Source organism: Mobula birostris, chromosome 5, assembly GCF_030028105.1.
Source record: "Mobula birostris isolate sMobBir1 chromosome 5, sMobBir1.hap1, whole genome shotgun sequence".
In the NCBI taxonomy this organism is placed as follows: Eukaryota; Metazoa; Chordata; class Chondrichthyes; order Myliobatiformes; family Myliobatidae; genus Mobula; species Mobula birostris.
This window is the reverse complement of record NC_092374.1, coordinates 58,436,478-58,450,262: the sequence shown is the minus strand read 5'-3', so window position 1 is coordinate 58,450,262 and position 13,785 is coordinate 58,436,478. Positions and strand designations below refer to the sequence as shown.

The 13,785-nt window shown below is 42.7% G+C and overlaps 1 protein-coding gene across 1 annotated transcript in view; it reads left to right on the top strand.

Moving 5' to 3' along the window:
* The window catches only part of unc45b (unc-45 myosin chaperone B), a 72,403-nt gene extending 65,843 nt beyond the window's left edge, over positions 1-6,560 (top strand). Inside the window, exons 18-20 of the mRNA XM_072258068.1 lie at positions 1,686-1,803; positions 4,369-4,524; positions 6,013-6,560. Of these exons, the coding sequence (XP_072114169.1) occupies positions 1,686-1,803; positions 4,369-4,524; positions 6,013-6,285 (547 nt within the window). The 3' untranslated portion in view covers positions 6,286-6,560. The remainder of the gene's footprint in view (positions 1-1,685; positions 1,804-4,368; positions 4,525-6,012) is intronic.
* The last annotated feature ends 7,225 nt before the right edge of the window (positions 6,561-13,785 follow it).

Sequence of the window (13,785 nt, the reverse complement as noted above, 5' to 3'; positions counted from 1 at the left end):
TCAGGCCAAGACCCTTCATAAGTCTGAATAATGAAGTTTTACTGAATTCACTATTGTAATTATCAGTGATTATCTTGTATTAATAGCTAATTTTGGCTGCTGCATCAAATGGAAATGTTAATGTCTTTCCATGAAAGACTTCCATAATTTTAAAAACTTTTTTTCAACTCACCCCACAGTCTTCTCTTTCCTAGAGTACAGACCTTGAAGACCTTGCTGAAGGTTACAACCATCCAGCTTCAAAGTGGCTGGAAATGCGAAGTATTCATTATCTCCATCTTTTTTTGTGTAGCCGTGAGACCGCTACTCAAATCTAGATCAGACCTTTTTCTAACGATGTACTAAGGAAACAAACCACAAAAGGGTGTTTTTAAATGACATTCTTGTTTAAAATCTAAAGGACTGGCGTGGCTTTAAAAGCAATGTTTATTTGCATTTGAGAGAACTTATTATTATGGTTAATTATGAATGAATGGTTCACTGAGCTTTGACAGGTGAACAGCATCTCCCGATGATTTTATCACTAGGTCAACAGCTTGCTCTCCATATTGTACTGCCCTGGCTTGCGTATCAATCACATTGACATCTGTAGTTGGCCCTGACCAACGGAAGACCGCTTATCACAAGCGATAAGATTATAAGACCACAAAACGTAGGAGCAGAATTATGCCATTTGGCCTATGGAGTCTGCTCCAACATTAACCTGTCAAGCTCGGTCTTAAATACCACCAATGACTTGGGCTCCACAGCTGCCTGTGGTAATAGATTCCACAAGTTCACCACCTGCTGGCTAAAGAAATTTCTCCACATCTTGGTTTTAAATGGACACCCCTCTATCCTGAGGCTGTGCCTTGTCCTAGACTATCCCACCATGGGAAACATCCTTTCCACATCTACTAGAACTGGGGGACATAGCTTCAAGTTTTGGGGAGTGGATTTAGGACAGAGATGAGGAGGAACTGCTTTTCCCAGAAAATAGTGCATCTATGGAATTTTCTGCCCAATAAAGCAGTGGAGGCTACCCCAGTAAATATATTTAAGACAAGGTTGGATGGATTTTTGCATAGATGGGGAATTAAAGGTTTTGGGAAAAGGCAGGTAGGTGGAGATGAGTCCATGGTCAGATCAGGTAGGTTTCAATGAGACCGCTGCCCCCCTCCACACATTCTTCTAAATTCCAGCGAGTACAGATGTTCTATCAAATGTTCTTCATATGAGATATACAGCTTGGTTTCATTGGGTCATTTGCTGATAGCCAAAAGGGAAAGATGATATCAGGAAGACATTTTCATTCTCTGAAAATAAAAAACTGTAGCTGCTGGAACTCCGAGATAACAACAATGCTGGGATCGCTTAGCAGGTCAGGCAGCATCTGGTGAAACAGTAACAGACTTAAAGGCCCCTAGTGTTTCTAGTTGAATTAGTTTGAATTCCATTCCTGTTGAAAGCAACTTGAAGATATGCTGGACTTAGTACAATTTGAGGGAACAGAAATTCAGCTGGAAATCTGAAATAAAAAGCGGAAAGGCACCCAGCTCTAAAGAAAGAACTAAATTGGAGAACTTGTTTCTGTTTGCTGACACTAAGCGCATGCCAGTGTTTCACTCATCACCATATTCGTTGAGTGTGGTCGATCTTGAGATCACAAAATACTATTTAGAATCTGCCTTTCATTCTGCTTTTAGGCAAAAGATAATCAAGGAGCAAGCTCTCCCTGAGATTGAGTGTTATATGTATGAGGAACATGATCAAATTCGACAAGCAGCCACTGAGTGTATGTGCAACATGGCCATTTGCAAAGAAGTAAGTGTGACTTGGTATAGTTTAATCATTTGTTATCTGCAGGAATGTGAGAATGCTTTTCATTCCATCTGTTAACTAATTTTGATATTGAAGCATAAATGAAAGGGGATGAACTTTTTATTGCCTTCATTCTCCAGATTCTGGCTCAGCCACAGGCCAGTGTCATCCATCCCAATATAACTGTAGCCAGGATTTTCAGCATTTGCTGGTCTTTTTCCAGATTTACAGTGTTCGCAGATTGGTTGTGTTATTGATTGAATAGTGTGAGTCATGTACGACATGAGAAGGAGGAGCACAGTATAGGCCACACGAGGCATCAAGACTGCGCTGACATTTATAAGATCTTGGCTGATTCTTGTCTTCAGCTCCACCATCTTGCCTGTTCTGGGCATCCCTTAAATCCACTAATTCCTAAAACTCTACCAGTCTGCGCCTTGAATAACAAAGAGCTGCAACTTTCTAGACTTAAGAACTATTCAAAAGTTCAAAGGTTCAATTATTATCAAAGTATATAACTCTGAAATTCTTCAATTATCTGGGTAGCCATGAAACCAAGAAATAAAAGAAAGGCAACATAATCATCAGCCTCCAAATCCCATCTCCCCACAACAAAGAGGAACAAACGGAACAGGTACATCAACCCCCAAAACCCTCTTTCCGCACAAAAACTGAGCAAAGTGGATCAGGCAGATTGATGCCCAATCCCTTCTTTTGCGCAAAAACTGAGCAAAATGGATCGGGCACATCGACCCCCAAATCCTTCCTCCCACACGAAAAACAAAGAAAATAGATCAGGCACACTGACCCCCAAATGCCCCTGAAAAAACACAGAATATAAAAACTATAAGATTGGAAAAAAAAAAGAGTCCATAGGCCAAGTCCACATCCAAAATGCAGGCAAAAACCTGGGCAGCACTCTCAGGGTGCAGCAGCGGCAGGCTCTCCCCTCTCTGGTACAGAGCAACCAATCAAAAGACAAGTAGCTGGCGCTCACCTTCTGCACTTGCTTTGTGGCTTCAGTTTCCCTCGTTGCTTTCATTGGCAAATAATGGAAGCTATAATCAATGAAATGGAGCCAAGCTTTGGCTTTCAGCCCATCCTGCAGCCTGCCCTCTACAAGGTTTGTACACACTGTCTCTGCCTCCAGGAAATCCGCTCGGAGACTGCAGAGGATGAAGCATCCAAACAATCTCCAAACAGCAAATATAAAAGACATAAAAGAAGTGAAAAAGATGATTTCATGATATATCCAGAAGATGTCGACCAAAGGAGTGTTGTTCGCAGATCTTGACTGTGACAGAGAGTTGTAATTTCTCTTTAAATAATAAATTAGTTTACTATGGATGTACAGTGAAAAATTCGTTTTGCGTGCCATACTTACTGATTACTAATTATATTGAGATAGTAGAAGGGAAAAACAATAACAGAATGCAGAAATAGGATACAGTTACAGAGAAAGTGCAGTGCAGGTGGTCAATAAGCTGGAAGGTGATGGTGCAGTAGATTGTGAGGTCAAAAGTCCATCTTATTATACATGAGGTACCTTCAATAGTCTATAACAGCAGGATGGAAGCTGTCCCTGAGCCTGGTGGTACATTTTCTTAGGTGTTTTCATCTTCTGCCTGATGGGAAGAGGGTAAAAAGTGAATGTCCGGTTTGGGAGGGCTCTTTGTTTATGCTGGGCCCGTTACAGAAGCTGTGAGAAGTGTAGACAGAGTCCATGGAGGAGAGGCTGGCTTTAATAAGATGCTGAGCTGTGTTCACACTCTCTGGACTTTCTTGTGGTCTCAAGCAGAGCAGTTGTTACAGCTAACCATGATGCATCCAGATAGAATGCTTTTTATGATGCATCCATAAAAACTGGTGAGGTTCAATGGGGACGTACTGTACTTTTTTGGCCTCTTCAGGAAAGAAATCCTCATTCCTGTAAGGGCAGCTCCATCCTTATCCTACATCCCTTGGTTCTAGACTCTTCTGCCTGAGGAAACAGCCGCTCAACATTTATCCCATTGGTCCCAGCCAGAACCTTGAACAAAGCAATGATCAGTCATTCACGGAGGTGGCACTTGTAAAGAGTCATAGAGTCAGCTCAGAGATAAGCCCTTCAGCTCACCTTGTCCAGGCTGATCATTGTACTTACCCATACTGATCCAATTTACCTGCATTTGGTGATTCAAGCTAAAGTGTTGCCATTAGCTGGCTGAGATAGGGGGAAATTTTTATCACTCAGGTACCTAAATTGATGTTTTTTAAATGTTATGAGAGGACCTTCCTCCACCACAAGCACATTCCAGATCCCAAAAACTCTCCATGTGGAAAAGTTCTCCCTTAGATCTCCTTTAAACCTCCTAACTCTCCCCTTCAACATATGGTGTCACGTTTTAGATACTCCCACCATGGGTAAAAGGTTCTTACTGCCTGCCTGATCTATAGCACTCATATTTTTATATACCTCTGTCAGCCATTCTCTCCTTCAAAACTGGAAATATTTTGGTGCATCTTCTCTGTATGCTCTCCAGCACAGTCTCATCCTTCCTGCAATGAACCTTGGTTTTATTTCTGAAGGTCCAGCAGCGCTATACTGTTGAGGGGAATGACAGACTGAAGCTACTGATACTACTGTGTGGTGAAGATGATGTGAAGCTCCAGCGAGCAGCGAGTGGAGCTCTTGCCACCCTCACAGCCAAATGCAAGGAACTCTGCCACAAACTAACAACAGTCGTGAGTTGACTCGTCTCATAACTTTGCATGATTTGCCAATCTTAGAGTGCATGAGAGAATGAAGAGTCTTTATCTCGCACCTTCCACCACTCAATGTGCTCTTGAGGTACTGGGTACATCTGACGTGACCGCTGTAATGTAAAGGAACACGACGCGTGAAGACAACTAGTCTATTCCACTGATAGTCATACAAGATCCTGCAGATAGCGTTCATACAGAAGTGGAATCCCTTCTGTGACCTGAGCTCATTAGTTATCCTTGACTAACATTATTATGGTAGACCATTCACTCTAGCTGTTTGTGGGAACTTTCTCTGCATAAATTAGATGGTGTGTTTCCTAAATTTATAATGCCCGACTTCCAAACGTCCATAGGGCATCTTAAAATGAATGAAGGTAGAATGTGTAATCATTCAGTCATTCGTTATAGAATGATGTGTGCTGTCACCTGTGCCAGTGGAAGACATCAAACCCTACTCTTAATAACGTGCACTATCTGCCAGCCCTGACACTGCTCCCTGTGCCATTCTCCTCCAGTGCCTCTTCCCTGTTGGTTATCTAGGTGGGAATCACTCACGCCTCTATTCTAGTCTACTCAGTGGCTTCCCTCTCTGTGACGCTGCCCTTGTTCCTTCTGTTTTTTATCTATGCACCAGCCCCTGCACCCATAACATCAAGTTCAGGTGAATGCAAGCTCCATCTTAGCACTATCTGTACTGTCCCTAAATTGTTGGACATCCTGTCTAACATACCGGACTGTATGAGTAGAAATATTTAGAAAACTAAATCCTTTAAGACTCCATTACAACCACTGTGCCCTGGCCACTGACCCCATTCTACTCCCTGGAAACTCTAAAGCTGACATATTTTGACCCAATCTTCATGTAATATTTACCCTAAGGATGAACTTTGGGGCAAATGATTCTGTCACCAAACACATCACCTTTTCCCATTACTATGATCTCACTTGATTCCAGCTATACCTCAGTGTATCTGCTGTTGAAACACACTCTCCTTTCCTCAAACATCTTCCCCTCTCCCTTGCTCCATCATCCTTGACCCTTCAGCGATCTTAACAAGCCCAATATCTCCACCTCACTGGATCCATCTCCCTTCATCATTCCTCTCCTCTCCTATTGCTTTCCTCTTCCTTCTGATTATCTCTCTCCTTCACCTACTCCCTTTCACTTCCCTTCACCCTGCTACTTCCCTTTCTTCTCTTCTTTTTCCCCCTTCATTTCTTCCCCTTCCCCTCATCCTAGCCTAGCTCCACTCATGAGCTACATCACTATTGATGAAATCTTCTCCTCAACTAATCAGTGGCATTGTAACATCCACCACCATTTAAATCCTTGCCTCCAGTTTGTCTCTCCTGAATTCTTCCATAGTTCCTAGAATCATGTTGCCTCAATAAAGTTTGCAGAGGAAAAGTCAAAGTGGGATTTTGAAAGCCATCCAATGAGATTTATTTCCCTCCCTTTGAACGCAGACAGTCCAATGGCTAGAGATCTTGCAGCGACTCTGTCTGCATGACAACTTGGAGATCCAGCATCGTGGTCTGGTCATCGTTCTAAACCTGATGGAAGCGGACAAGGAGATTGCCAAAAGGATGATTGAGAGCGAATTGCTGGAGATCCTGACTGTGATTGGCAAGCTGGAAGATAACGCCAAGCATCAAAATGTTATTAGTGTGGCCCGGGAATGCCTTGTGAAAGCCATGGATTATTCCCTGATCAAACCAACATCTCAGCATGCAAAATAAAGAGCAGCTTATGCAGAAAAATTAGATTATTCAATTAAAGCTCACTGTGAGATGTAATTGGTTGTTTACTTGAAGTCTGTGTGGCCAAAGAGACTTTTTTTAAAATATCCATAAATCCTTTTGATTTTGTTACTTGGTCATTATAGATTAGTTGCTGGTGATCTCTAAAACAGTTTTTTGACTTCATTCTTGTGAGAAACTGCTGACTGGAAAACAAAACTTGATTATACAAGCTGTATTTAGGAAAATAAATTAATTTTCAGTGCTACACATCACATGCCAAGTATTGGAAGCTAAACTCCTTCCTTGCACGCAAAGACTACAGCTACTTTTGCACCATTGTGAAGTAGTAAAGGAAGAAATTCACGGGTAATGAGGCATTGTTGAAGTACGGTCACTGATGAAAGGTGGCAGTCAAATGTCCTGCAGAGCCAGATCCCACCAGCTGTGTATGATAAGAAAGTCAAATCCAAGAAATGCAGTTCAGAAATGAAAACAGAAAATGTTGGAAACACTCAGCAGGTCAGTCAGCATCTTTGGGGAGAGAAACAGTAAGTGTTTTGGGTGAAAAGCTCTTCAGCTGTATGATTCATGCATTTGAACTCCCCTGTTTGCCTTCCAAGTAGTGCTCTGACATTTCACTGTCCAGAGTGTGGCAAACTGGTGCAGTGAGTAGAGCCACTGTCTCACAGTGCCAGAGGCCCAGGTTCAATCCTGATCCGGGGTGCTGTCTGTGTTCAGCTTGCACATTATGTCAGCACCTACACACTGTGCGTGACAGTATTGATTTCCTCTGGGTGCCGCAGTTTGTCTGAGATGTATTACTTGGTAGATTAATTGACCAGTGTAAATTGTCAACGTGAGTGGGTGAATGGTCAAACTCTCTAGAACCCTCCACAGTGGCAGAATCTGGAATGAGTTGATGAGATTGTAGAGAGAATAAAAAAAAAACTGGGATTCAGGTAGGGTAAGGAGCCTGTCTCTCTGTAACTCCACTTGACATGATTCACTTTTGCATTGCTCTCTCTCTGCACTACTAGCAGCTCAGATTTATGGAAAGTATTTCTGCTGAGGATCAAGCTCATAATCTTCTGACTCAGAGATGAGTGGAACCCATCATGCCAAGGTAGACAAGCAGCTTTTTCAAAAAAATTACTGATATGCTCTTCACACCCATGCAACCATTATCCATTTCTATACTAATACCACTTGCCTGCATTAATTCTCTCTCCCTATGCTCTGCACCTTCAAGTGCCTGTCCAGCTGCCTCTTAAATGTTGTTACTGTTCCTGTCCCCACCACCTTCTCCAGCAGTTCATTCCAGATATCACCTACCCTTTGTGAGAAACTTTTACCCCTCAGACCCCCTCCAGTTTTCGAGACCACAACCATGGGAAATAGAGTCTGCTTCACTATCTTAGCCTCCCATAATTTATCATGTTACCTCTCAACCTCCTTTGCTCCAGGGAAAACTGCCCCAGTGTTTTCAATTTCTCCTTATAACTCAAGCTCTTCAGTCCCAGCAACATCTCTCAGAAATTTTTTGGCACCCCCTCCTGCTTAATTACATCTTTCTGATAATGCGGTTACCAGAACTGCACACAATACTCCAAAAGCGACCTAACCAACATTTTGCATGACTGTAGTAAACCGTTGTAACCAATGCCACAGCTGATGAAGGCAAACATGGATGTGTAGCTGGACTAGGACAGATTGTTGGTGAGATTTGCACAGAAGAATTTAATAAGTGAAAGATGATTTGTTGCTACGCCCTGTCACTGGACTCCATGTGGGGAATCACTTACTCAGTCAAGAGCCATCAGACATGGAATAGGGTTTGGGATGTTTAGAATGTGAAATAAAAACAACTAAAATTAAAACTGGAAAAACCCATCAAGTGAAGAGAGCATTTTAACATTTAATTTCAACGATCTTCTATAGGGATATTTGGGGTGTACAGTAGTTTCTACAAAATATCATGTCCAGGCTAGAATTGTACCTCACCTATACTCAGTGTAGAAAAATTAAAAATGAAAATGTTTGATAATTCAGGCAACTCTTTACTTTGAAATAAAAAGCGTAGGTGAAATAATCCTGAAATAAAATCACAAAAGATTGGAAACATGCCAGACTGCATCTGTGGAAAGAGAATCAGCTAACACAACATAGAACAATGAATAGTACAGCTCAGACCCTTCAGCCTACAATATTGTGCTGGCCTTCTAACCTATATTAAGATCAATCTAATCCTCCTTTCCCACATAGTCCACCATTTTTCTTCATCTGCGCGACAATCTAAAATGTTCCTAATGTTCCGCCTCTACAACCACCCCTGGCAACGCATTCCATGCACCAATTAATCTCTGTGTGAAAACCTGCCTCTGACATGCCCCTTATACTTCCCCCTTATAGTTATGCCCCCTTGCGTTAGCCATTTCCACCGTGGGAAAAAGTTTCTGGCTATTCATTCCATCTATCTATGCCTCTTATCATCTTACAGAGCCCTGTCAAGTCAGTTCCCATCCTTCTTCACTCCAAAGAGAAAAGCCCTAGCTCGCTCAACCTCTCCTCATAAGATATGCTCTCTATTCCTGGCAGCTTCCTGGTTTAGCTCCTCTGCACCCGCTCTAAAGATTCTGCATCCTTCCTATAATGAGGTCACCAGAACAGAGTTTTGTAGAACTGCGTCATGACCTTATACCTTTTGAACTCAATACCCCAACTAATGAAGGGTAGTGCACTATATACCTTCTTAACCATGCTACCAATTAGCATGGCAACTGTGAGGGATATATGGACGTGGAGCTCCGATCCCTCTGTTCCTCCACACTACTAAGAATCCTACCATTAGCTTTGTACTCTGACTTCAAGTTTAATCTTCCAACGTGTATCAACCTACAGATCATGATTGTATTCCATCTTCCACTTCTCAGCCCAGCTCTGTATCCTATCAATGTCCCAATATAACTTATGACAACCTTCTAAACCTCCACAACAACACCAACTTTCATGCATCTTCAGACTTACTAACCCACCCTTCCACTTCAGCTCCTTCCCATCTACCTTGTAACTCTAGAGTCCTGTCTGATCCTTGCTTCGTAAACCTTAAGTATGCTTCTATTTTCCTCTTGACTAGATGATCCATATCTCTTGTTAACCATGGTTCCTTCAACTTCCCATACTTCCCCTGCCACAGTGAGACAAACTTATCCAGAATCCAATGCAAGTGTTTCAAGTCTGGAGACTTTGAAGCCTTTTCTGTTTCCTCTATACTATTTATTAAATCGGATCTCAGCAGGGCAATCAATGCCAGGACACCACAGTGCACTGTAATGCTCCCTGTCTATAATACTTTTTAGCCTAGAAATCTAAGTACTCCCAAAACATATGCATAGAATGTAAGGTTCAGGTGGAATGAGATTGTGTTGGTTGCTAGGGAGTCAGAAAGACAGATGCTGAGACAGAGAGTATTTGCAGTTGTCTTCAAAGGTTCAATGTACATGTAGAGCAAACCAAGGAACTTCTTCTCAAATCTTTGGTGGAGAGCAGCTGAAAACTGGCTCACCTGAGCAGAACAAATTGGCACCAAATGCTCTGGGCCCCAGAACCTAAGAGAGATCCAACTCCCAAAATTCTGGTGGGATTTTTGTTTGTGCGAGAAAACTTTTTCCAGTATAAATTTCTCCACAATACCATCAACAACAGCGCATTGTTCCAAATTCACCTGCGGTATGATATATCAATTTTTTTAAATCTTAAAAACACCTTTTATTCATAGAACAATCAGCCTTTACTGACCTAATTCCCCTTGGAACTATATTATGTAAAGGGATTCACTTAAAATGCTTTCTGTGCCCTCCTTAAGATCTGTAATCTTTTGTAAACACACATTGCCTGGGCTTGGTCCATCTCTGACACCTCCCTTCACTTTCTCGATCTCTCTGTCTCCATCTCTGGAGACAAACTGTTAAATGACATTGTTTATAAACCTACTGATTCACCCGGTTATCTTGACTGTACCTCTTCCCACCCTGTCTCCTGTAAAAATGCTGTTCCCCTTTCTCAGTTTCTTCACCTCCGCATCTATTCCCAGGATGTGGCTTTCCATTCCAGGACATCAGAGGTGTGTCCTTCCTTAAAGAATAGGTTTTTCCTCCCTCCACTATTGATGCTGCCCTCACCAGCATCTCCTCCATTTCCCGTACCTCCGCGCTCACCCCATCTTCCTGTTGCCTTAACAGTGATAGAGTTCCTCTTGTCCTTACCTACCACCCTATCAGTCTCCGCATCCAACACATCGTCTGCATCTTATGCCATCTCCAAAGAATCCTACCACCAGGCACATTATTACCTCCCCCTCCCACTTTCCACAGCGATCGCTCCCTCCGTGATTCTCTTGTCCATTCATCCCTCCCCACTAATTTCCCCCCCCTGCTCTCATCCCTGCAAATGACCAAAGTGCTACACTTGCCCATTCACCTCCTCCCTCACCTCCATTCCTCCATTCAGGGCCTAAACAGTCCTTCCAAGTGAGGCAACACTTCACCTGCGAATCTGCTGGGGTTGTCTATCGTGTCCTTTGCTCATGATGTGGCCTCCTCTACATTGATGAGCTCCATCAGTCAAAAGCAAAACTTCCTGGTGGCCAAACATTTTAATTTCGATTCCTATTCCCATTCTATCATGTGGTCCATGGCCTCTTGACATCTTATATCCTGTCTGGGTAGCCTCCAACCTGATGGCATGAATAACGATTTCTCCTTCCGTTAAAAAAAATTCTCTCCCCCTCCCCTCTTCTTCTATTCCCCTCTCTGGCCTCTTACCACTTCTCATTTGCCTATCATCTTACCCTGGGAACCCTCCTCCTTCCCTTTCTCCTATGGTCCACTCTCTGCTCCTATCAGATTCCTTCCTATCCAGCCCATACTGTTTCCTACCCATGTGGTTTCACCTATCACCTTCTAGCTACTCTTCTTCCCCTCCCACCCAGCTTTTTATTCTGCCATCTTCCCCCTTCCTTTCCAGTCCGGAAGAAGGCTCTCAGCCCAAAACATCAACTGCTTATTCATTTCCACAGATGCTGCCAAGTCTGCTAAGTTCCTCTAGTAATCTGTGTGTGTTGCTTTGGATTTCCAGCATCTGCAGAATTTCTCATGTTTATGCCATGCTCACTACCTGTGGTCGAATAGACGGTACTATTTTTCTAAGTTAGACAGTTCTTTCTAAAGTTCTATTTCAAAAACTTGAGCACAGAATTCTAATCTGCCCCTTCCTTGCAGCGCGGAGAGAGCATAGCACCGCTGGGTGTGCTGTCTTCATGAGTCTTTAAACTGAACTTCTGTCCAAACTCTCACACGGAGAAGTGATGGAGTGAATGATTATATCCTGATCCGTGTAACTATATTACTGAATCACTATTAATTTTCTGATTGTGGATGCTTCAGAAGTGTTTTATTGGCTCTACGTTACATCAACATTTTTATTATCTCGTAGAATGTGATGTCACTGGCAATGCCAACATTTACTTCCCAGTCCTAGTTGCTGGTGCTGAGTCACACTTCTCTATTGCTTCAAAGTTCAAAGTACACTTATAACCAAAGTATGTATACATTATAAAACCTCGAGATTCGTCTCCTTACAGGCAGCCACAAAACAAAGAAACCCAAAAGAACCCATTAAAAGAAAAGAAGACCATTAAGCACCCAATGTGCAGACAAAAAAAAGACAAATCATGCAAACAATAAAAGCAAGCAAATAACATTCTGAACTGAAGTCCCTGAAAAAGAGTCCGTCCACACACCCTCAGTTCAATGCAGAGCCATGTGAATGTTCTGGTCTTTATGGCAAAGATCTACCAACTGTTCCAGGGTTTAGACCCAGTGACAAAGACACATTTTCCAACTGTTGACTTCAAAGCAAAGCTGCGGACAATAGTATCCTTTGTATCTGCAACCTTTGTTCTTCTGCACAATGGAGTGTACAGATTTGTGAAGTTTTGTCACGAATCTTTGGTGAGTAACTACACTGGATTTTTTTTTCCTGGTACACACTGTAACTACAGCACTCAGGTGGGAGAGAAAGTGAATCTTTAGTATACAGAATTGGGTGTGCATTTTGTTTGGCCCTGGCAGCAACATGAAAATTTATCTTCAAAGCACTATGATACATACAATTCATTTATATGATTTTGTTGAGCTTAAGGGAAGCCTTCTGGCCATGTTTGAGGACACAAGCATAAAACCATATCCCAAAAATTTAAATCAAAGATGGTGCTCGGAAAGCACTTCCACTCTTCCAAGACTGGGTGATCTCGTATTTTTTTGTATTATTTTCTCATTACAGTGTCATTACACTTGCCTACCCCATGTTCATTGCCAGAAGTCACCTGTCAGCACTTCAATAAATACCATGTTGTTTGTGTTCCATGGCCCTGGTATCTTTTGGTAATCTTGCCAGACTGGTTCTGTTGCAATTTTGATTTTATTAAAGATGATAAAGAAAATTACTTGCGTGTGCCAAGGGGTTTAAATACACGGAACATTGGAAAGGTTTGATGTGTTACACATTCACCAAAATTGCAATGGGGGAGAAAGCACCAACTGGTTTATATTCTCTTCCAGTAAGGTGGCGACGTATTCGTCCGCAGCTGCCTCTCAGGGCCAACCAAAGGTGTATTTTTCTTTGTCAATTTTTTTTAATGATCGCAAGACAATGCTGGATTTCAAGAACTTCGGATACTGCAGGACTACCCGATCAGTTTGTGGATCGGAGTAGCTGGACTGGGTGTCGGAGGAGCTGGCCACTGCTGCAGACCAAGAGAGGAGATGCTGAAGGCAGTGCAGTGTGGTGTCCACGCTCATTTGTAGGCTGGCCACTCCAGTCAGTGCTGCCCTCCGGTGTTCGATTGGTGGAATGACAGGCTGGATTACAGTGGTTGTGCACCATAAGACATTGGAGCAGAATTAGGGAATCGAGTCTGCTCTGCCTTTCAATCACGGCTGATCTTTTTTCCCTCCTCCTCAACCCCAGTTCCCGGCCCTCTTCCCATTACCTTTGATGCCATGTCCAGTCAATCTCTGCCTTAGATACACCCAACAACCTGGCTTCCACAGCTGCATGTGGCAACAAATTCCACAAATTCACCACCCTTAGCTAAAGAAATTTCTCTGCATCTCTGTTTTGAAATGGTGTTCCTCTGTCCTGAGGCTGTGCCCACTTGACAACCAAGACACCTCCATGAGAAACATTTATTTCTACTACCGAAGTGCATGATCATGCATTTTCCAACATGGTATTTCATTTGCTTCTTTCTTGCCCATTCTCCTAATCTGCCTAAGTCCTTCTGCATCCTACCTGTTTCCTCAACACTACCTTCCCCTCTACCAATCTTCGTATCATCTGCAAACTTGGCAACAAAGCCATCTATTCCATCAAGTAAATCATTTACATACAGCATAAAGAGAAGTGGTCCCAACACCGACCCTTGCGGAACACCACTAG